The sequence below is a fragment of the Phasianus colchicus genome, chromosome Z (genome assembly GCF_987193195.1).
Source record: "Phasianus colchicus chromosome Z, bPhaCol1.hap1.1, whole genome shotgun sequence".
NCBI lineage: Eukaryota > Metazoa > Chordata > Aves > Galliformes > Phasianidae > Phasianus > Phasianus colchicus.
Genome location: NC_143476.1, coordinates 36580598 through 36605040, shown reverse-complemented (window position 1 = coordinate 36605040; position 24443 = coordinate 36580598). Strand labels below are relative to the sequence as shown.

At 45.3% G+C, this 24443-nt stretch overlaps 3 protein-coding genes across 5 annotated transcripts in view; 2 read left to right on the top strand and 1 right to left on the bottom strand.

The window, feature by feature from the left end:
• ECPAS (Ecm29 proteasome adaptor and scaffold) overlaps positions 1-6217 on the bottom strand; it is a 57182-nt gene extending 50965 nt beyond the window's left edge. The window contains exon 1 of one of the 3 annotated variants that reach the window (XM_031608345.2): positions 6097-6217. In XM_031608345.2, coding sequence (XP_031464205.2) covers positions 6097-6118 — 22 coding nt within the window. In that variant the 5' untranslated portion in view covers positions 6119-6217. Of the gene's footprint in view, positions 1-5468; positions 5593-5796; positions 6070-6096 lie in introns of those variants that run through there. The other 2 variants (XM_031608344.2, XM_090132366.1) reach the window with 2 other exon arrangements.
• A 734-nt stretch (positions 6218-6951) lies between these two features.
• DNAJC25 (DnaJ heat shock protein family (Hsp40) member C25) lies at positions 6952-14556 on the top strand. The gene is made up of 4 exons (XM_031608338.2): positions 6952-7269; positions 8403-8555; positions 10565-11035; positions 13608-14556. The coding sequence occupies exons 1-4, from the start codon at positions 6976-6978 to the stop codon at positions 13728-13730; spliced, it is 1041 nt and encodes a 346-aa protein (XP_031464198.1). The 5' UTR covers positions 6952-6975; the 3' UTR covers positions 13731-14556.
• Positions 14557-18005: 3449 nt separating this feature from the next.
• On the top strand, positions 18006-23856 carry GNG10 (G protein subunit gamma 10). Its single transcript, XM_031608339.2, has 3 exons — positions 18006-18238; positions 21227-21358; positions 22965-23856. The coding sequence occupies exons 1-2, from the start codon at positions 18014-18016 to the stop codon at positions 21350-21352; spliced, it is 351 nt and encodes a 116-aa protein (XP_031464199.1). The 5' UTR covers positions 18006-18013; the 3' UTR covers positions 21353-21358; positions 22965-23856.
• Positions 23857-24443: the final 587 nt, after the last annotated feature.

Genomic DNA, 24443 nt, shown 5'->3' with positions numbered 1-24443 from the left:
ACATCTGGAGTACTGTGTCCAGTTCTGGGCTCACCAGTTGAAGAACAACATGGAACTGCTGGATGGAGTCCAGCAGAGGGCTGCAAAGACAATCAGGGAGCTGGACCATCCTCCATACGAGGAAAGGCTGAGAAAGCTGGGTCTGTTAAGCCTGGAGAAGGTTGAGAGAGGATTCTATCACTGCCGCTAAATATCTAAAATGGTGTGTATCAAGAAGCTGGGGCCAGGCTCTTTTTGGTGGTACCCAGTGACATGACAAGAGGCAATGGGCACAAACATAGGGAGTTCCTTCTGAACATGAGGAAGAACTTCTTTACAGTGATGGTGACAGAGCACTGGCACAGGTTGCCCTGAGGGGCTGTGGATTCTTCAACTCTGGAGACATTCACAGACACACCCAGACGTCTTCTGCAACCTGCAGAGAATCTGTGTTAGCACGTGGCTGAACCAAGGGATCTCCACTGGTCTTTTCCAACTCCTATGATCCTGTGATTCCTACGACTCCTGTGAACCACACGCATTTACACAATTTCCAGCTTTTCATATTATTCAGTTGGTACAAGGAGCAAGCAGAACTGAAGTAACAAAACAGAAGAAGTTGGGTGGGAGGAAAGTGGAGGGGCAGAAAGAAAAAAAAAAGCTACTCCACTGTTTATCCTCTCCATGAAACAAGTTTATTACTTTTCTCACACTCTTCATTCTCTTCTGTCTAGTTGGTTAAGCCCTAATGCTGCAATCACATTTACTTTCCCCAGATGCTGGGATAGCAAGACCATTCAGGGAGCCTGGCTGCAGGTAGGAAGCCAGCAAGGAGTTTGTCAGCTTGCAAGCAAGTCACACTCCTGTGCTCCATTGCATCCAGCTCTGTGTATCCATAGCAGCAGCACAGGGAAACAAAGCAGGATCATGCCCATAGAACTATAAATCTCATACACATCAACCATTCAATTCCCAGCTTTCATTCTACTGAGCAAACCCACCTCTCATGCTGTTGGTGCTGACAGCAGAGCAGAAGTTCTAGTGAACAAACGGTTCCATGAGGGATGGAGCAGGGGAAAGACAGCAGATGGAGTTGGATTGCAGCCTACCTGTCACAGACCTGTCCAGTGTTATGGCCCCTATCAAGTACTGTAAATCTGCAGGGTTGTAGTTTCAAGGAGGGAGACCACGTGATTTTATTGCACTAAAAATAATTAAAGCAAGAAGGTCTAACTTGCTTTGCTACATAGCACAGAAGATGGCACAATAACACTTTGACTAACCCAAAGCAATTAAAATTAACTGCTGCAGCAATCTTACTGCAATTTGACAGTAACAGCACTACATTTCACATCAGAGAACCTCTAGCATCTCAGCCTTCACCACTGCTATCCCAAATCAAGCACAGAATGCAGTCCATCTGACAGCAATTCTCCTTTCACAAGTTAATTTGGAATGGTTAACAAAGATAATCTGCAAGTTGTTAGAAGCAGTGAAAGGAGCAAGTAATGAAGATTCGATAGAAGACATTCGATAAAGTAGAGCAATAACCCCATCTAAGAAGTCAATATTTCAGCTGCCTGGGATTGTGCAATGGCATCTCTTTCCTAAATGTCACATTAAGTTCTCATTTCAAAGTCAAGATGGCAACACTACCTTGCAATTTGCTGCCACCTCTAACACCACCTGTATTAGCTAATTATCATACCTGTATAAATTACTTGCATTGTCAACCCACCACGAGTCTGCTGAATATGACGATGGGGGAAGAACTCACTGCTGGAGACCATGGACCAACTAATAACAGACCAGAGAATTTACGGAGAAAAAAAAACAATAAAAAATGCTGAGAAAGTCAAAATGAAAGGGAGAAAGAAGCACAAGAAGCAGTGGAAACAACTGGAAACACCAGTGCTCAGACACGCCAGGCTCTAAATAAATCACTCCAAGAACAAGCTTGCACTTCAGCACCTTCATGCCAATGGAAAAGAGCAGAGCACGCACAGTCCACTGTGAGCTTTGGAAGGAAAAATCCAAATCAGACTAATTCATTACTGTCATTCTGCGCAGCTCTGATTCCATTGTTTTTGGAATACTCTTTCAAATTTCCTTTTAGATATGTACATGAAAGCTAGCAGATACTTCTTTAAAGAAAGATGATGACCACATTGCCCACAGTCTGGTAATGGTGGTGGTGCCAACCGTGGTCCTGGTCAGACTTGCCCACTGCATTAGCAAGCACATGAGAAATCACGCCTAGTTAAATAGGAAGTCTTCAAAACATTACGCATGCCACAGCTATGACAATGACCTTTCACTAAGGATTAAAATAAACAGCAAAGAATGAACTAACTGCATAAGTAGAAGGATGAATACCAGAGTTTTATTTTTAAAGCTCATACCATTAAGTTCATGCAAAATTTGTAATAGCTATTCATGTATTTTGGCATAGTCACAACTTATTTCCTAAAGGCTCTGCAGTATTTTCACAAAGCATTCAATTTTTTTTTTTTTTATGAGGCTTTTCTTGAAGAAAACATGTCTCCAAAAGGAAGAACACAAGGAGAATTTAACAATAGGCTCTGTGTAGGAAGAGACCTTCTCTTTCACCATATGCAGGAAACAAAGTAGCAGGACAAGATGAATCTTAGTATTCCTGCTTCCAGCAGCAGTGTCCAATTTGCTCCCACTGACACAGTGTACTTGGAATTTGAAATCCTCAAGTTACCATGGCAATGCAGTTACCTATTCATGAGAAAATGTATGTTTTGCTTCTGTTTTTTTTTTTGTTTTGTTTTGTTTTGTTTTTTTGCTTCCTCCAGTATCCATTTAAAATTACAAGAAAGAATACAAGATTCGGTGCTCAAGACCACACCTCTTGCAAAAAACAAACAAACAAAAAAAAATCAACACAAAATAGCATTCAGCATACAAGTTTGACAAGGAAGTCAAATGACTCCAACTTGTGTGCTACAAGCTTCCAAGACCCTGTGACACCGGCTGTAGCATGGTCAGCATTATTTCTTGGCCTTCTTACTTCAGAACTAATCCTGCAGTCAACAGCAAGCTCACAGTCTGCCCCTTCTTCCAGTCTGCTCTATGGTAGCTTGCCAAACAGAACAACAGAAAGACACGGAAAGGATAAAGCAAAGAAATAAACAGTTTTGCGTTTTCTACTCTTTAAGAGAAAGTAAGCAAATGCCCTTGGTTTTTTTTTCCAGCTAAAACCACACATGTGAATTCTTTGGATGCTTGGCCTTGCTAAGAGAGCTGGCCTATCAATTCTGCGTTGCCAAGACATCACCTCTCACTTCTGCTGAGCTCAACTCCACTTCTTGTGCCCAGGCCCTCCTTCCTATCACAAAGACAAAGTCTTATCTCCTTCAAGCATTCATAGGCATTATGTACAGCAGGTTGGCCGTCTCAGCAACAAGTACCGGTGTAACTGACGACCAAACAAGATAACCTCTCCTTTTCATGAAAACAGACTCCAGAAACTACCAAGACATGACTTGGTATTTAACTATCCTAGGAATAATTTAACTATCTAGGAATCTAGGAGAGAGTCTTAGGTCCTCTGCAAAACAAAGAAGAGTAGAAAACCAAAGTTCTGTGCATAAAGCTGGAACTTATCTTCACGTTCCTGGAAAAAAAAGTCTGTTTGACGTATTAGTGGGACTGCTGCAATAAAGCACTTCCTGAAGCATGTCTCAGTACAGCAAACAAAAAGCCTCAGTTACTCGGGCTCCATAGAACCAACACACTGCACTGGAGTCCCCAGCACCTTTCCCCAGAGGGAACACAGGGATGTCTCTGCCTGGATGGCACGCAGGCTTAGGGACAAACATCTGCTTCTGCAGAAGCTCCAACATCTTTCAGTCCCTCCAGAGCAAAGTAATTGTTTGTGCTATTCTGCATGCAGAAGGATTGGGTTGGGAATCAAACTGGTTCTTGCCCACTGTGCCACTGATAGAAAAGATGTCAAGTTCTTGCTGAAACGGTATTAGACTCTGGGAGAAAATACACCCTGTACGATTATAGCAGCAAACAGTGAGTCAGGATTTGCTGGTGCTATTCCTGGCTCTACCAGTAACCCATTATGCGCCCAAAGGCAAACCACTTATGGGAGCATTTGTAGAATTGGGCTACATTGCATTGTTCTGAAGGCTCTGACTGGAAAGGAATGGGAATGCCTTGGGGGGATTTTATCCTTTTTTCCATCCCGTTCTTCCATATTATGGAATTATTTATTTATTTATTTATTTTTAATGGAAGCTTGAATAGCATTCCAAGTTCCACATATCTGCAATATGCCAGGCTCAGGCCTCCCATTCAATTGGCTGGCAATTACTCAAAATTAAATGCTTGCTCTTACATCTGAACTCTTACAGTTTCAGGATCAGTTTAATGGCTTTGCACTGATTTTTAACCTTCACTCTGATGCTACTTTCAATTAACTAGACCTCTCAAACAGTCAGTAGCCACCAGCCTAAGCAAAGAATTTTGTGTTTTACTGATGCTACAGAGCTAAATGCATATAAAAGGAAAACTGGTTCTCAAATCTAAAACTAGTAATAATTATGCCTGTTATTTTGGGACATACCACCATTCTAAAAAGAAACAGATTTCTTTCCACTTATGCTAAAGTTATACTCTTTAAGTGCATCAAAAGAGGGGTGGTTCAGTTTCCCACTCCTCCTATGCTTAGAAGATAGACGTTAATGGAGGAAGAGGAATTTAAGTAAGGTGACAGTGGCAGGTGAGGTACCAGGGAAAAACCAACAAACCAATCAAAAAAATAACACGCTCTCCTTCTCCACTGGACCAAACACAATTTATCACAAGGCTTAAAATTCCGTAAAATTTGCTCCGTTCTGAGGATGCAGCAGAGCAGCATCGACAACGCCAGGCAGTTTTTGACACAGGTCTCGCTCTGAAGCGTTCAGAGCAGTTTAACACAAAGGACTGTGGAGGAGCTGATCCGCGGCTCAGGACAGGTTTGTGCAGGGTCAGCTCCGGGGCTGGGGAAGATAGAGACGCTGCACGGACACAACGGGCGGAGCTGCGGGCAGGAACCGCACCGACTGCTGCGCCAAAAGGCAGAGGGACCTCCTGGAGGACAGCAGCAGCCAGGCCTGCCGCGATCACAGCTTCTCCCAGTTGTCAATGGAATAAATAGCCTGGCATTCGTGCCCTCCAACCCAAGGCTCGGTGTAACCCGAAGATCCGCACCCCGCCACGAGGCCCCGCGGTTACATAAAGCACATCCCCAGCGCTCCGTGTGCCACCCAGCCCCGCTCCGGAGCAGAACAAAGAGCAGAACAAAGGCAGCACCTCCATAGAAGCGAGCTGAGAGAACGAAAACCACCACGAGAAAAATCGCAACGGCATCAACGGCACCGATACGCCGCCAGACCTATCATTCCTCTCGCTCAGCTGAGTCACACGCTGCCCATTAATTAATCCTAACCGGGAAGAGCTCCACGTACCGCGGGAGAGCCAGGGACACAGGACTGCGCTCCTAAAGTCGCGCGTGCCTCAGCGGAGACGAGCGCGGCGCTTCCCGCGGACACGGGGCCGATGAGCGCCGTCCCCACCCCGAGCCCCTCAGCCCCCCCCCCCCCCCGCAGCCGCTCCCCGAGCGCCGCAGCCCCACAAGGTCACACACGCCGCGGGGAAGGCCAGGCCGGGCCGCCGTCCCGAACTACATTTCCCAGCCGGCCGTACGGCCTTTCTCCCCGGTCCCCGGCCCCCGATCCCCGCAGCCCCGGTAGCGCGGTGACCGCGCGCGGCCGGGCCCGGCCCGCCGCCACTCACTGAGCTCGTCCTGCGCGGCCGCGGCGGCCGCAGCCATGTTGCCGGCCGGGGAGGGAAGGCAGGAGGGAAGGCGGAGGGCGGGCGGGGAGACGCGCGGCGCTCAGCCCGGCCGCCGCGAGGCCGCTCCCGCCCCTCTCTCTCCGCAGCTCCGGGCGGCACCGGGCCGCTCCCGCCTCCTCCCCCGCCCCGACGCAACCACCACGAGGGACGGACGGACGGGCCCCGCGCCGCCCTCCCTTTATATTTAGAAAGAGCTGAGCCATCGCCGCGCCGCCCCGCCCGCTCCGCCATCACGCTGACCCGAGTCCAGGCTGCCCTCCATGCCGGCCCGCGCCCGTCTGCGCGCACCGGAGGGGCGGGGGAGGAAAGCGCTCCGGGGCGGCGCGGGCGGCGGAGCCTCTCCCCCTGGCGGCTCCCCGCGGCCCCGCCCAGAGCCGGCGCGGCCCGGCCGCGGTCCGAGGCGTGACCCCGCCGCGGGGCTCGGGCTCCGGCCCGCCGCGCGGCTCGTGGCGCTCGTGACCTTTCGGTCGCCCCTCTCCCGGACGCGTGCGGTGACGGATGGCGCTGGGAGGGCTCCCTGAAGCCGGGCGCCTGAAACGGGGATGGGGCCCGTGCTCGTGAGGGAGGCTTTGGGCGGGTGGCAGCCACCTTGACAGCAGAGCGGGTGGAACTGCCCGTGTCTGTGCCCGTTGTCCCGCGCCCCTTTGACACCCGCCCTCCAGACATGGAGGAGCACTGCTAAGATCCCGTCTCGGCCTTCCCCAGGCCGAACAGCCCCGGCTCTCCCAGCCGCTCCTCATCAGGGAGCCGCTCCTTGTACGGCCCTGCGCTCCTCCTCGGATGGATGGACACGCGGGGAACAAGCTGTAAAGAGTCGGGAAGAGCGCTGGGATTTGCGGGGCGCGAGGAGCCTCCGAGACGGGGCGGCCGGCAGACGTGGCACGGCAAGGAGGAGCAGCCGTGCAGAAAAGGGCGGCGAGGCGCCGCACAGCCGCCCACGGAGCCGCGGGCGCCCCGGGCGGCGGCGACAGCGGCGGCAGCCCCCTGCGGGCGGCCGGGGCAGGGCGGGCTTTACGCCCGGCTTTACGCCCCGCTCCCCGCCCTTTCCCGCCCCTCCCTGCCCGGCGGCAGCGCGCAGGCGCGGCGGCGGCGGCGGCGGCGGCGGCGGGACGCACCGAGATGGCGGCTGCCGGCGGCCGGCGTTGGCTGCTGTGCCTGTGGCTGTCGGCCGCGCTGCTGCTGCCGCGCCCGGCGCGGGGCCTGATCGAGGGGCTGTACTGCGGGCGCCGCGTGTGCTACGAGGTGCTGGGCGTCGGCCGGCAGGCCAGCAAGGCGGAGATCGCCCGCGCCTACCGGCAGCTGGCTCGCCAGTACCACCCCGACCGCTACCGCGGGGAGCCGGCCGCGGCGGGCGGCTCGCAGGCGGCGCACGAGAAGTTCCTGCTCATCGCCACCGCCTACGAGACCCTCAAGGTGAGAGAGCGGGACCGCCGCCGCGGCCGGAGCCGCTCCGGTAAGAGACAGCGCGGGGCCCGGGCGGGAGCGGGGCCCTCGGGCGGGCGGCGGCGGCCCCGCGCGCCCCGGAGGCGTCGTGCCGAGCGGCGCGGGCTGCACGCAGCGCACGGGCGGCGGCGGCGCGGACTCCGCGTTTGTAGCGCTGACCCGCGGCCGCCCGAGCGGCTCCGCTCGCGGAGGTCGGACCTCGGGATGGGGCGCCGTCTGTGCTGTGCGGCGGATCGCGAGGAGTCGGTCGGCTTTGCGTTCCTTTGTGTGGGCTCAGCCGAGGGAGGAAAGCGCCGCCGGTGTTTTGCTATAGCCCGAGAGCGTGGGGGAGGACGGGTTGCCCTTGAAGCCCCTCTGAAGTTAGACTTCTTGTACAGCCGTATCTTTAAGCGAAAAAGCGTCGGTAAGCAGCAGATTAACGGGGTGTGAGACTGTAAGCAAATCCAGGCAGGGGAAAATGTGTGGCTGGCCACAGGAATGGGAGGTGGAAAGCTGCAAGTGCTTGAGGGTCCATGGGGAAAAGAAACTGGAAGTTTTTGGAGTAGAAAAGGAACGCAGTCAGGGCTGACGAAGTTAAATTTCTCATCTCATAATTTTGTGGGTCAAAATGAGAAATAGCTCAAGAAAATGGGAACAATGAGGTTTTGAAACATCCTAACACCAGACAGATTCCTTGGCCCCATAAGCAAATCCTGAAAGATTTGAAAAACAGCATTTTGGTATTTGGTTCATCTGGAAGTCTTTTCCTGAACAATGTCTATCAGCTCCAGCTCACCCAATATCTGATTCAGAAAATAGATTTGCTGATTACATGAATTTCAGTTGCCTGTCTTTATTTCAGTATTAAATCTAGTCTTCCTGTAGTCTATACTCTAAGTATTTAAGCCTGCGTATTTGTAAGGTGTGCGTAGGCTGATGAGGGTAAGAACGAATTAATTTAGTGTATAGGAAAACGACCATAGAATTTCCTCAATGCTTCATGGCTGTTCTTCTGCAAATTTTGTAACAGCACAGTCCTTCACGAGATGTGAAACACAGAGCCAACAGAGTAAGTGAAAATAGCCATCTGAACCTACACATGCTTGTCATCTCTGATTCTATAGGATGAAGAAACACGTAAAGATTATGATTACATGTTGGATCATCCTGAAGAGTATTACAGACACTACTATCACTACTACAGCAGGAGATTGGCACCTAAAGTGGATGTCCGAATAGTGATTCTGGTTACAGTGTGTGCCATCTCCGTGTTTCAGGTAAGATCTCAATCTCACCTTCATGTGCCAATGCTCAGTGAATTTCTAAAATGGAAGAGATGTATCTACGGGTCTTGTAGCAGGCCAGCCTTCAAACAGTGCCAGCAAGAAGGTTCTTTTATGGCTACTGTGGCAAACTTGCCCATGGAATCTGTAACAAAAGTGAAGTCAAGGTGTGCCAAGCAGATTTTGTCTGCACTTGGTAGCTTGGACAAAGACGCGCAGTGCAATTAGTGATTGGCTTATTTACACAGCGGAGTATTTCGTACAGACTAGTGCAGCTCTCCTGGAGAAGATACTTAGTTCTCTGTGGCAGGCTGAGAAAAGCCTGTTTCTGTGCACAGGTAGGGCTCGGTGTGCGTCAGGTTTTCAAGCTGTGTGAGGTTGTTTTTTCTTAACAGGCTAATTGCAAACTAAATTCAAAACTCAGTTTAGATGACAATACTAAATATCAGTGGTGCTGTTTGCTAACCTGTGTATTTTATACAGTAGTTTATTTTAAAGAGCAGATTAGTGAAGTTTCTTCACTGAGCATGGTAGGTAGATGGTAGTCCAACCATCCACCTATCACCAATAGTTCTCACTAAACCATATCCCTCAACACAAAATCTAAATGTTCCCTGAACACCTCTAGGGTCAGTGACTCCACCACCTCCCTGGGCAGCCCATTCCAGTGCCTGACCACTCTTGCAGAAAAGTAGTATTTCCTAACATCCAGCCTAAATCTCCCCTGGGCAGTTTGAAGCCATTCCCTCTAGTTCTATCACCAGTTACACGAGAGAAGAGGCCGACCCCCAGCTCACTATAGCCTCCCTTCAGGTAGTTATGGAGAGCAATAATGTCCCCTGAGCCTCTTCTCCAGACTGAACGATCCCAGCTCCTTCAGCTGCTCCTCATAAGGCCTGTGCTCCAGACCTCTCACCAGCTTTGTTGCCCTTCTTTGAACACACTCCAGGGCCTCAATGTCTTCCTTGCAGTGAGGGGCCCAAAACTGGACACAGTACTGGAGGTGCGGCCTCACCAGAGCTGAGTACAAGGGGACAATCACTTCCCTGTTCCTGCTGACAACACTGCTTCTGATGCAAGCCAGGATGCCATTGGCATTCTTGGCCACCTGGGCTCGTTGTTCAGCTGAGCATCAATTAATACCCCCAGGTCCGTTTCCTCTACACAGTCTTCCAGCCACTCTGCCCCAAGCCTGTTTTTGAATTAGCAAAATTAGCTATTTTGAATTAGCAAACTGATATGCTTTTCTCTCGCTTATTGGTGTTTCTGCTTCTTTTGTTAATAATATAAAGAGTGTACCTGTCCGCTCTGTTGTTTTCATAAATGGGCATGCTGCCTGTTTAAAGAAAAAAAGGCACAAGATGGCATGCTCATCTCAAACGTTATTTCTATTATTGTTTTTTTTTTTCCCCAATTGAAATTCAGAGGGTAACTCAAGATTAGAGCGAGGTATTGAGTCTTGCAAAGTCAATCCTGTCCTACTAACAAGATTGTCATGTATGTAAGCTATGGTTAATTAACTATGTAAAGTGGGTAATAATTTTATAATGAAATGTTCATATGCCAGACTTCTGATCATGGCCACCACAGCCCAGTGTAAGCTTCGTTTGAAGCAGTAGGAGATAATCATCTTCTCATGAGCAAACCCAGTGTGAGCAATGTCTTTCTTTATACTGTTTGACCTTCTTTGTCACTGTATATTGCTGTGTGATAAATATGCATCACTCATGCACGTTCTGTGCATATCACACAATGTGCACAGTTACGGCTGTTTCCCAGGTGCTTTACCAGGTTTGGAGGAATAATTACAGGTTCTGTGTTGTTAAAGAAGTTGTGCTGTTACCTTCAGTTTTCACCCTCACTGTAATATAATTGCGGTTAAAGGTATACAACAGCATATTTATTCTGACAAAGCTCCAAATAGGAATGTGTCCATATCAAAACATGGTTTTTATTGCCTTTTTTTTAAAATTATTATTTTTATTATTATTATTAAATTACAGTTCTTCAGCTGGTGGAGTAGTTACAATGAAGCTATCAACTATCTAGCTACAGTGCCAAAATACCGTATACAAGCTACTGAGATTGCCAAGCAACAAGGTTTACTCAACAAGACCAGAGAAAAAGGCAAGAACAGGAGGTCTAAAGAAGAAATTCGTGAAGAAGAGGAAGAAATCATCAAAGACATTATTAAAAATAAAATAGATATAAAAGGCGGTTATCAGAAGCCCAAGATATACGATATCCTTCTGTTTCAGATACTTCTAGCTCCTTTCTACTTGTGCAAGTACATAATTTGGTACTGTTGGTGGATTTATTGTTTCACTATTAAAGGGCAAGAATATGGTGTAGAAGAGAAGCTGTATATCATACGAAGATACATGAAAATGTCTCAGTCTCAGTTTGACAGCCTAGAAGATCATCAAAAAGAGACCTTTCTTGAACGGCAGCTGTGGATACGAGAAAACTATGAGGTGAGTGGCTGGGGAGGAAAAGACAATGTTAGTTATGCACCGTTTCCAGAGTAAGAACGGGTACCTTGCAAAAGTCTTTGGAACAGTGATATGGGAGCACTGCTTCAATTCTAGCTATTGCTGTCTACATTTGAAATGGTTAGAGAAACACTTGGTTTGTTTTCTTCAACATCTTATGTTCACTTCCTGATAGGCAACAGCTCCTGAACTGCCCACTGATAAAAGAAGGGATTTGCTTGCTTAGGCGTCACATCCACCTGTGCTAGTCAGCCAATCTGTGAATACAAGATTAATTGGATCTGATGACAGGCTGTCCTGTGACAGTGTGATATAATAAAGTTCTTACAGTATGTTAAGGAGCACATAGTTATAGTTCTCCAAATAACTATAATTTTGTAATGAAAATTACCTGGATCACCTAAAACTCCTGTTTTATTAGTCTCCCGTGCCATGAATTCCTATCTTGTTTTTGAAAATTATCCATTTTATAACTGTTATTTTGTTTCCACTGAGTCTGAGGCTGTTCTTTCTGTGCTGTGTTCCAGCTTAACTAAAAATGGTATATGAAATATCACAAGGCACAACTGCTGCTTTTTTCCTGGGATAGCCAGTACTAAACAGCAAATGCATAATTTTTCTCAAGCTTTCTGTGAAAGAATGAAAGAGCATGAGCCCCAGCATGAAATTTGCATTCCAGACAACTTGGGGTGCCAGGAGGTGGCAGATTGACAAAGCACTCTAATTGTTGTATTGAAGCTCATCTGTGGGCCATCTGGGTAGGAGGTTTCCAGAAGTGAGACTGAGAAGGAGGATTTAGCGTGCCCAAAAGATGTTGCTGCAGCTCTGCCTTCTCCAAGAAAAGATGGCAGAACTGCTTTTGCTTCTGATGAGGGGCACCAAAGGAAATATCTCCTTGGAAATGGTCAGAACTGGATTAGTTTAGAATATTGAAGAGAAAAATGTTAGAATTGATGCTAATATAAGGAAAGGAATAGCCATCAGATTAGCCATACATGTTGAATTAGGTTAGGTTTTCTAGAAAACAATCTGAAAGCTCAAAGATCTAGTAATGTTAGTAGTCAAAGCAGATGTCCTAAGGAAAATGTAGGATAGAATGGGTATTCTGTTGCAGAGAAAATATTTCATGGTTTGAGTTGCTGCTTCTAACTGCTGTTTTGTTCACTGAGTGTAAAAGAGCTGTATTTATAAGAGGGAAGTCTCTTTAGCCCAGAGTCATCTGTGGTGGCCAGCAGTTGATTTTTAGTGAAGAATACAAGAAATTTGCACGCATATAGCAAATTTCCCCCTTGTAGTCTGCAGCTTTGGACCTTCCTGAACAGGAAATGGTGCTTTGTAGTTTACATCTTTAATTACATATCTAACTATTCCTTGATTGCATTAAAAATTCAGTGTTTACATTGCTATCTGGTTGTGAGCTCAGCAATATCTGCAGAGAATAGATTTTTTTTTTTTTTTAAGGTCCCCGGCGCCTGCTGATTGTTGCTTATATGGAGAATAAATTGCAGGGAGAAATAATCATTCTACTCATGCTACCAGTTCTTCTCTGTACCACTGCCATAGACTTACTAAAAACAAGGTCTTGTCTTTTCGAGGCTGAAAATAGCTTATATGTTACTTTTATTATAGCAGCTGCCTGTCCACATATTTAGTTTTTTCCAGTGTCCTTTTAGGAGTGAGTGGGAATTCAATATATTGGCACACTGTGGAGACCATTAAAAACATTTCTTTTTCTTCTGTTGCTTTCCTAGTAATTTTTAAAATCTGTATGATCGCTGAACCTTGAGCTTGTGTATTTATACAGTCATCAGGAATATTAAAACAAAACAAAACAAAAACAACAACAAAAAAAAAAAACAACAAAAAGCTCTTTCAGAATCCTTACAGGTAGACTTCAGATGACATAAACATAGTATGTTGTTGAAATATAGTGGCTGTATCTACATCTACTGCTTTCCAGAATAAAATTGTTCATACTGTTGCCTCTTTTGGATACATGACTGCTATTGAAATCTACAGATATCAGCAGTGACACTCTTTCTTGCCATGTTGTATTTACTTGCCATCCCTACCATCAATACTTACTGTAGAGATTCTAATTTAAACTGAATTAGGAAAAAGAAGGTTTATTATTGCCTAACTGAAGGTGAAAAATAAAATGCAAAGTGAGAAGTTAAACTGTGTTGAATGCTGCGTGTGCTGGACTGAGAATCAAAGCAGTTCTTTACTGGCCAATTTCATTTTGTTGACTGCATGGGCATTTAGTTCTTTGGCAAAACAAGCAAACAGTAAAATTGTGCTAGCCCTTATAGCACGCTCCTGCAACAAAGTAGTCGTGCTGTCAGCAAAAATCCAAAGCATCTCAACTACAGCTTCTAGGCTCCTTGCTGAAAACTCTTAGACCACATGTAGGTTGTGGTCTTTTGCTGTGTTGCTTTTCAGCTTTCTTTGAAATCAAGGTGACAGATGGTTGAAGTATTAACGTTTACACCCCTCTTCAGGTTCACTTAAGATTTTTCTTCAGCTTTATTTAAAGCTTCTATCTGTCTTTCAGGTCTATAAACAAGAACAAGAGGAAGAGTTAAAGAAGAAGATGGCCTTGGATCCCCGATGGAAGAGGTATCGGAGGTGGATGAGAAATGAAGGACCTGGAAGACTGACTTTCATTGATGACTGAAAGTTGCTGAACACAGTGTGTGCTAATGTCAGCAGTGATCTGCAAAACTTTCTGCTACATCATTCAGAGTTTTGTCTACTGGTTTGGCAGTGATCTAAAACTCAGGAAATATTAAATCAGGCCGAAAAATAGTACAGGTTTACGGTTTTTATAAATCAGAATTATTAAGCAGGCATAACTCAATGTGTATATCTTACGTACATGGGGATCGTAATGTGGAATTCATTATTTCAAATAATGTATTTCCTCTACATATTTCATACTTATGATCAGTGGAATCGTAATTTCAATCTTCCTGAAACTGTTTCTGTATCTGTCCTTGGAAGTCTCAGTTCTCATTTCTAAACTGAAGGGTTCATGTGAGTGAACACTAGAAATTGAAATTGTTAGTAAGGACTCTGAAATAAGGGCCATTTCTTAGTTTCTTCTTCTCTTCCACCTACTTTTCAACTTTTTAAAATGCCAAATTGTTTTTTGATGTAGACAATATGGGGATTATACCAGACTACTTCTTTTGCTAGTCCCTCTCCAATTGGAAATGAATTTTATTCTTTGTGGGAATAAATGATGCATGATTGATCACCGTTATGGTGCAAACAAGCCTTAATTCTTTGTTCTACAGAGTGGTTCATGAAATAGCATACTTAAGTCACTTTGGTTTTTAATCTTGTACATTAGATTGTACTTACTTGTTCAGAACAAACGTACCAGTGAATATTAGTCTACTAAATGTGAAACTTCTTTCACCAAAGTATTGGTAAAGGGAAAATGACCCTTTTGTTTAAAAGGGCAATCTTGATGCCTTATGTAAATAAAAGTTTATATAATATGCATCCTGGATTTGTTTTAAATTTAAACCTGAAGTATTCTTTATCCATTCTGATTCTTCTGATCAGACATCAAGGTACTTAGAACACAACAGTTCCCTTTGCTTTCATCTGTAACTCAAGGCAGGTCAGAGTTTCGACAGTTTATGATTTCTGTATTTCTACTCGAAAACTTTATTGGGGAAAAAGTACTCAGGGTTTGTGGCCAGATCGGGCTGCTTCTGTCTCTTCTCGTGTCTGTAGAGATCTGTATCTGTGCAGGTTGGTTCTGGGAGAAGCTCTCTCTTAAACTTGCTGCTGCTTCCAAAGCTTCTAATAGCTAGAAGTCTTCAAGTGCTTATAGACCAATTTTTGAAGTAAGACAATTCTGCTTCTGCAAAGGTGAGCAACCAATCATAGAATCATCTAATTCGAAAAAAAAATCCAACTTTAATATCTCTAAGCCCAATTATCAACCTGACCTACTGAGTCCCATAAGTAAACCATTCTCCTCAGTGTTCACTTGTCAGTTCCACCACCTTCCTGTGTAGCCAGACTCTGAAGAAAGTCTTTCCGATATCCAGAAAGATCTAAACCTCTCCTAGTGCAGCTTCAGGCCGCTACCTTACATCCTATTGCTTGTCACCTGAGAAAAGAGGTTGTCATCCACCTTGCTGCAATCACATTTTCAGGTATCTGTAGAGAGAGATGAAGTCTTCCTTCAGCCTCCTTCAGACTAAACAACCCTCGTGTAAGCTACCTGCTCTTCATACATCTTCTTTTCCAGTCCCTTTACCAGCTTAGTTGCTTGCCACAAGCAATGCAACATCCTTCTTACAATGAGAAACTCAAACAACACAATATTCAAGATGTCTCACCAGTGCCATATACAAGGAGGCAATACCCTTCCTTAGTCCTACTGGTGATGCTATTTCTGATTCAAGCGAAGATGCGATCAGCCGTCTTTGCCACCTGGGTGCATTGCTAACACATGTTCAGCTGAGCATCAGTTGGCACCCCCAAGTCCTTTTTTATTGGGCAGCTTTCCAGATACTCTGCCCCAGGCCTGTACCTCTGCATGGAGCTGTTGTGAGTCAGAAGCAGAGCCCAGCACTGAGCCTTGCTGGGTGTCATATGGCTGATCTCAGCCCATCAATCCAGCCCACCCAGTGCAGATCCCTCCTACCCTCCATCAGATCAACAGTCCAGTCCCATTTGCTGTCCTCTGCAAACTTCCTGAGGGTAGATTCAATCCCCTTGTCCAGATAGCTGATAAAAACATTAAACAAAACTGTCCCCTGCACTGAACCCTGGAGAATGCCATTGGTAACTGGCCACCAGCTGGACTGAACTCCATGATCTCCCATCATTCTCTATGATTCACTACAACTCCTCGAGACCTGCCAGCCAGCCAGAACTTCACCCAGTGAACTGTGCACCTGTCCAAGCTGGGAGCAGCCAATTTCTCCACGAGGATGCTGTGGGAGATGAGATGATGCCAGATGCTTTACTGAAATCTAGGTAGATCCACAGCGTGTCCATCATCTGCTAAGTTGAGTCACCTTGTCATAGAAGGAGATCAGGCCTTAGTCAGGCAAGATCTGCCTTTCACTAAACCTATGCTGGCTGTTTCCAATCATTTCATTGTCCCACATCCTTTCAGGAAGATCTTCATTTCTTGGTACCTCTTCTGCTAATTTAGCTCTCACTAGTTTTTGGAATGTTATCTCAGTTTTCTGTTTGAAATAACATATATCCAAAAATATGTCGGAAGCACTATCCTGAATGGCTAACTTTCATGTGCATTTCCAAAATTTAAAAGAAGTTTCTAGGTCTGTCCTTAATCTCTGCTGCCGTATAGTGCTGCTGTAAGCTTAATTCACTCCATACTTAAAGGTCAAATCAAGTCTTAAGTTTGTTAAAGAAAATGTTCAGAATAAGTCATGCTTATTCTCAGGAAATAATCTTATTGGCCTTGTAGTGATGTTTCAGGGACACCACAAAGATGTTTGTTAAGTGGGACTCCTTCACAGCTTGCATGTAGTCCTTTTTCCACCAGAACATGTTCAGCCTTCTGCAAGAGTGGGGAAGAAATTGCAGTTTCTGTGGCAAATACAAAGCAAAAATGAGTACAAATGAGTGAAACAGTGCTGCTTACCCAGCACTGTTTTGCAGTACCCCTGCAAAAGAAGCCAGCAATGTACCTCTATGTAGACACAATTTCACAGGCAAAGAGCTGACAGCTCAGCTGCTCTCACACTAGTTTCCACCCTTTGTACCATAGAAAAGTGTTTGTGTAAGATGGGTCACAGAAATAAGCAGGCAAGGCCCAAATCACACATCTGTCTTCCCCCTTTTTACGTTAGTTCTGACCAAGATTAATTTTCTGACCCGACTCTGTAGTGATTAAAAGGTGCAGTGGCAGGGCATTTCCAGGGAGGACAGAACCATGTCTTTCAGCAGCAGTGGCACCTTGTTTTTCTAAAGCAGTGTCCCAGAATCAAGTGCAGAAGGGAAAATCAGCAGGTATTCTGCTTTGGGTGGAAAAGAGCCGTTGCTCTTTTGTGGCGCTGATTCTGAATTTCTAATCTCTACACTTGAGCCCATTAAAAATACCTAGACAGATGCATAAGCTCATGAGTTGCAGGCAGAATTTGCTGGGCTGCACCATTTACATTTCTGTGATGGAGGCCGGAAGAAACAAGTGTCTGTCACAGAGCTGTCAGGTCGTGGTGACACTTTGTTAACTGGGGTCACTAATCATGTATAGCCTAAGTCTTATTTTAGTTTAAACATATGCATCTCAGTCACGTATTTTAGGCCCTATTTTATCTTGAAATTGAGTCCACAAAGCAATATCATACACAGATTGAGAAAAGTGCAGTGATAGCACTGACTGTTGTGTTAATATGCCTTGTGAATCCAGTGTAAGTGGACTCTGAAGGGAGCTGCCTGCATGAACAGGAACTGACCATATTGTGTAGTGTGAGATCTTGTGAAAGTGTGTGGCTAACAAGGGAACAGAACAGAACAGGACAGCATGGAACGGAATCGGGGGGAAGGGAACAGAATAGTTCTGTTGGACGGGACCTTCAAAGAATATCAAGTCCAACTACCTGAGCACTTTGGGGTTAACCAAAAGTTAAAGCATGCTACTGAGAGCATTCTCCAAATGCCCTTTGGCCATTGACAGCTGTTGGGCAGCAACCACCTCTCTCGTGTTTGACCACCCTCATGGTGAAGAAATTTAGAAATTTAGTGAGAACTATTGGTGATAGGTGGATGGTTGGACCGGGTGATCTTGTAGGTCTTTTCCATCCTTGGTGTTTCTGTGATTCTGTGAAATGCTTCCTTATGTTCAGCCTGAGCCTCCCCAGCGCAGCTTCGCGCCGTTGCCATGCGTCCTCCTATCGGTTCTTCGGAAGAAGAGACCGGTGTAACGGCATCTCGGAGGAAAAAAGTCGGAGTGGATGGCAGATGAAGATCATCACCCGAGGATCGCTTCTGGGGGCGGAGCGGCAGCGGCCCCTCCCCCGGGCGGCTCCCGCGGTGCCGGCAGAGCCGTGCCGAGCCGTGCCGAGCCGTGCCGATCCGCGCCGTCCCGTTCCTGCCTGCCCCGTCATGTCGTCGGCCGGCAGCCTGAGCAACATGCAGCGCCTGGTGGAGCAGCTGAAGCTGGAGGCCGCCGTGGAGAGGATCAAGGTGAACCGGGACGCCCGGGGGAGCAGGGGAAGCGGAGCTGCCCCGCTTCGCTCTCGGCGGAGCCGGGCGCCCTCGGGGTGGCGGCGCGCGGAGAGCTCTCTGTCCGGGTCTCGAAGATGCCCGGGTTGCGGGGGCTCCGAGCCCATTGCCGGGGCCGCCGCCCCTCCCGGACCCGCGCGGCAAGCGCCGCTCCCCGGCGGGAGGCCGTGATGAATAATGGAGCAGCTCCGCGTTAGTTCTGCTCCGACGGGCACGCTGCTCTGCAGCCGCGCCCCGCAGCTCCCCGCTGCCCCGCGCGGGGTGTTTTCGTAGCAGCTGACAGCTCGGGGACACAGGCGATTTTCTACGCATGCATGAACCTTCTGCATATTTCTAGACAAAGACAGGCCAGTGAGGCAACGCTGTTATCTGTCTGCTCCGATATTATTTCTTTTCTTTTTCCTTTCTTTCCCTTTTTATTTTTATTTTTCCTCTGTCAATCCAAATGCAGCCCTGCAGTCCTGCCTTGGTTCCCAGCAGGTGCAGGGTCCACAAGTTCTTCAGGGAAATGACTTCTTTTTCACACATAAAATTCATCGAAGTCTACAAGGTGATAAAAGTCTAGTTGTCTGCATCCCGTACTTCCCCCTGCTCTCACCACCTCTGTGCACTCTCCATTTTTCTCTGGCCAGTTGCAAAACACTGGCTTGCATACCACTGGACAAAGTTTATGGGCTTACTAATGATTTTGAATGCATTTTCTCACTGCTCCCGCTGTGGGCTGCTGAAAAGTCAAAGTGTCCGTTGCACCACATTAAGCACTGAACAATGTTTCATAAATCAGCTGATTTATTAATGCTACTAGATGTTACTAGTCAGCAACGAGCTTGCAGGTATGCTGAAAGTGACCAAGCTCCTCCCAGCTTTGTGTGGGAATCTATGAGAAATGACACAGTGCAGAACAGAAATGCTTTGTGACAAGGGGTCCCACCGAGAAATGGCTGACTCATCACTACTGTCATTTTAGACCATCAGCAGTCGCCTACACCTCTCTGTTATGTCTCATTATGAGGCATATTATACTCCATCCCCCCCCCCCCCAACTCCTTGTTTGGGTGGCTACAGCTGATGCTGTGCTTCCCAAGGCTATTGTGTTATACATGAGTTTGGGAGGTTCCTGAGGCTGGGCCTTAATGAGGCTTTGGTCTCCTCTTTCTCCCAGCGTTGCTACTGCAATTTCTTTCCAGGTCTGTTCTAGGAACCTCTTGGTGTCTTTTCACAGCAACAAACCAAGCGATGCATGATAAAAGTGTGTCATCTAGGCTTCTTGGTACAGAATGTAAAAACAGCAAGGGACATCTGGCTGGCAGAAACCGCATGAAACTGCATCAGCTTTAACTGATGGTTGGATGGGAGTAAACATTGTTTTGGCTACTTTGAATACACAATGTGTTTTCAGGAGGAAGCTGAATATGAAAGGAGTTTTATAAATACATCCCACACTACAAGTTCCAGTGGTGATTTTGTTTACCCCGACAGCTAAAAAAGTAGACAGGAACAGTATTTTCAGAAAGAGGAAACCATGAAGGAAAGAAGTACCCCCACGTGTCTTGCATGCAGGAGGCTGCTGTTCACAGCATGTTTGTGCTGGGATGAAATACAGAAGAAATCCTTCTACTGTCCACGTCAGCTGGAGGAGTAGAGTGCTCTGGGGCTTGTGCAGGGCAAAGACTGGGAAGATCTGTCCTGGAATTCAGTGTGTTGAAGGCTCAAGCGTCAGTGTTGTGATTAAGGCAAGAACATTAATATTTCAGAGAGCCAACAGAACTAGACAGGGTGGAGGCTGCATCGTTCTTTGCAGAGGTTGTCCCCAAGAGAGGGACAAGTGGCAAAGCCTGCTGAGCAGCAGGGAATCCTTGCTGCGGATGTTCCTTCTTGTGCCCCTCCCAAGAGGATCTGGCAGGCTGTGGGAAAATGTTTCTCTGAACAATTCCCTGCAGTGCTAACATCTGCTGGAAATTTAGGCAGTTACCAGTACGAGTGTTCTGAAGCAGAGCTGGCAGGCAGGGAATGGGGCAGCAGCAAAACAGTGAACAAGTGCACCCACCAGACCAGATTTACTGATGCATTTCCAGGTGTTGTCAGATTGGATGGCCCAAAATGAAAAGCCCACCAGGGCTCCAGGATGGCTCCTTCGGTCTGGAGAGTGCGGATGGTCATTCTGGCTCATCCTCCCCTGGCAACACTGCAACACTGTAAAGAAGAAAAAGCAATATTTTAGAAGTTCTGTGGTGATTCTGGGGTCAGAGGAGAACTAGTATTCCAGCAATATGCTCAGGATACCAAAACGTGGCAGACAGCACGAGCATCGGCTTTAACTTGCAGCTGTTATCAATGCACTCCCAGAAATTGGGAATTCCTCAACATTTCCCTTCAAAAATATGGACACTTGACAGTCCACAGGAAGAACAACCAGCTTGCTTTTGGGCTTCTGGGCTTGTTCTGCATCTCTGGGCTGTCCTTTCCAGGGCCAGAGCATGGGTGTGACTTCACTGCCAGGGGAAGGTAGCAATTTGGACCAAAGGGTTTACATCCTTGTCCTCTTGCTTTCTTTCCTTATTAAGCTTTGTGGTGTTGAACAGTTTGGAAGTAAAAGTCCTTTTTGTAAATTATCTGAGAATATAAGAGTTCAAACACAAAATTGTACAACAGAATGGAAAATGCTGTGGTCACAGCCTTGTCTGTTTCAGTGAGGATGAGTTCCATGGCACTGATACTTCAACCCTGTACGTGCAGCTCTGGCTCGTCACCAGTGTAGCAGGACATATGTCTCATCAGAGCTCTGCAGATGAGTGCTTGTGCTGATTTACTTGATGTTTTGGAATTCAAGAGCTGACTTGGCTTCTCCCCAACTTTTTGATAGTGTTTCTTCCAGAGGAAATGCTCAATAGATGCTTGTGAATGAATTAGTTTCCTCTCTATATTTGTTTTTCCTTTTTCTTTACTCAGGTCTCCCAGGCAGCTGCAGAGCTCCAGCAATACTGTATGCAAAATGCCTGTAAAGATGCCTTGCTGGTTGGGGTCCCTGCAGGGAGCAATCCCTTCCGTGAGCCCAGATCCTGCACTCTGCTCTGAAATCAGGTAACAAAATCACAGATACCATCACCACTGCTCTCATTTGGAAGCTCTAGCAACTACAAAGGGGCACTGTGATAGCTGCTTGAATTTTGAATTCTTTGTAGCAAATTGTGTGCCACTTTCCTGCTGGCTCTAGAAACTGTTTTCTGCTTCTTTTAGGTATGGCAACTGAACTGCACCTCTTTTTTTATTGCCCTTTCTCGTGTTTCTGTTTATTTGTTTTTGCATTTCAGCAGTTCTGTGCTCATTATCAGCATCTAAAATAATAAAAACTTCCCATGTGTAATTGACAAAGCCAGAAACAAAAACATCATGTACCTAGCTTGGGGAAGTGAGATAAAACTGCAGTACTTGCATGTGTCTTGGTTAAGATCATAGCTGAGGCAAGAGTCTTGTTAAAAATACATTTTGTCTTCAGCATCCTACTGCAGTTTATCTGGCTGTATCAGTCACCTTAGGGTTTTTCTTGCTATAGTTGATACAGCATCAAAATTCTTGGAAGCAGAGCAGAGCTGGGACAGTCTTTAAGCACGTTCTTTTAACAGTTTTCAGCTCAGGGCTAGAAGATAATGTGCTACCAGAACTCTGTCTGCCTTAGTGCTCTGCTGTGCTTGTACCTCCATAACAACTTCAGGTGACCATTCAGCACATGCATGCAGAATTGCCATGTATGCCAGTGGACTTGGGCAGAATCACACCATTGCTTTTGTTGGGAAACATTATTTCTTCTGCAGGATTAACAAATATGGAACAAGGATAATTAGAAGAGGCTATTTTTCTGTAAAATAAAAATAGATACTACTGAAGAACTGAGAAAGCTACAAGGAGGGAAAGAAAAGCTGAATTCTCTTATTTATTGGAGAATGATATCAAAGTGAAATTGAATTGTTTTCTGTAACAGCAGAATTTAAACTAGAATGCATAATATTTGTAGGATCTTTCCCTTCTCACTGCTGGGGTTCCTGAGCTTACAGTCACTTTTTGCCTCATTAATAGCATGGTTTTGATTGTTCCTGCAAGGGTCTGAGGAACAGAATTGAACAGGAAGAGAGAATGCAGCTAAGCATGAAATGTTCTTGTGGAAAAATGGGTGGAAGAAAGCACAAGCAAAAGACTTTCTTAATTTAGATGCTATCCCTTAATTATCCCTGCATCAAATAAAATCGAAAGTGACTTTTGCACATGTTTACATGTCCTTCTGTTATTAAAGCAGCCCTTTTTTGTGCGTGTTTTATTTCTAGAGTTCAATTTTGATTACATCATCAGGGCAGGATATGAAGTACTTTCCCAAGCCAGTGTTTGATGGTTGATTTATGATAGTTATGATAGTTTATGAGAGAAGTGTAGCTGGGATCAAGATGTCTATCATTTTTTTGCCAAAATTTTTCTAGTTATTAGTTTAGTTACCTGAGCACCATAAAAAAAAGAGAGCAAAATTGAAAAAGCCAGTATAGAAATTTTGCAATATTCAAGGATGTCAACATCCAACAGAGGAAAGTGGCTATTCAGATTTTCTCTGTTCAAAAGGAGTCTTCTGTGCTATAGGTTATATAAGAAATGTATCAGAATAGGAAGAAAGCATTTAATAAACTCTTTTTTCCTTTAACAGGGGAGGTCAGTAGAGAGATACCTTGAAGCATGACATGACTAACAATGGCCTTTTCTTCAAGAAACGTATCTCTGTGTCCTTTCTTCTATGTGGCTGAAACTTGGATATTTGTCTATTCATTCTTGTGCGTTCATGCCTCACTGTTTTACTAATGTTTTTATAGTTTTTTTAATGTAAGTAGTTCTTTTTGTAAAAGTCACCATTGTTATTACACTATACTATCTATACAAATACTACTTGAGAAGTTTACATTTTTGAAAGCAAAAACATGATTATTTTTACCAAATTACCTATTTCTAACTTGGACGGTTGTTAGGCTGGAGTGATGGTGATAATTATTTGTATTTTCTGAAACAGAACATCTGAAAAATGATCTGTTAAAACCTAAAAGCAAATGCGGATAGTATTATGAGAACTGTTCTCTGAAGTGTTTTCTTTAAATAGAAAGACCTGAAACCAGCAACACTGTTTTTTTCCAAGTGCTTGAAAGTCCACAGATGACACCTGTTAGAAAATGCTTGACATGATGTGTAGCACAGTCTTGTTCCATAAGCACCTTACTTACAAAAGCCCTGTTTTGTTTAATGCTTCTCATAATTTGTATTCATAAACATACTGCCTTGGTGAAATCTCATCTTTAAATGTTTAAAACGTAACCAAACTCACTCTAAAAATACGTAAGTGTCCAAGGACCGTTGCGTGCATGATTTTTGAGGTTTGAAGTACACAAAATTACCAAGTTCCACAAATAAAATACACTTGGTCATTTGCCTTCACTTTTCTATAGAACACTTTTACAAGGACAAATTTTTTTTACTAGGTTTTTCATTTTGTTTACTTTCTATTGTTTGTATTAATCTTCTAGAAGTTTGGAAATAAAATTCCTTTCCTTACTGGCTTTGATTTCATTATTTAATGAATTATTTAATTATTTAAAAGAGAGCAAATTCATTCGTGTACCTTGAAGGTGATATTTAGATTTTGCAGTGGGAGGGAAGGCTTCAAGCTTTTTTTTTTTTTTTTTTTTTAAGGATAAGGTTACTGTTGGAATTTTAGAAAATATTGTTAGAAAGATCCAGTGTATAGTTATATAAATATTTATGTTATATAGTAACTAAACTACTAGGCCCACTTAAAGATTTTGAAGCCTGCAGTGCGGCCTTCAGTGATCTGAATATATAATTTTCATTAATGCTAACTGAAATGGTACAGTGAATGTCCTCCAAACAGTTCAACTTTAACAAAAGATTTTCATACTTGCTGCCCTGCTGGGAGACGCTGAAATGGCAGTAATGATATTGCCAATATAAATTGTACTTCTACGTACAGATGTGAATATCCTTCCTTAAGTTCCTTCTTTGCTCCCGCTTCCTTTTTGTTGTAGGCTATGAGAGTATGGCTGCCAGCTTTTCTTTGATACTTGACACATGTGCACACTGTGGAAATCCAGAGGAAATACTGTTGTTCTTATTAGCAGAG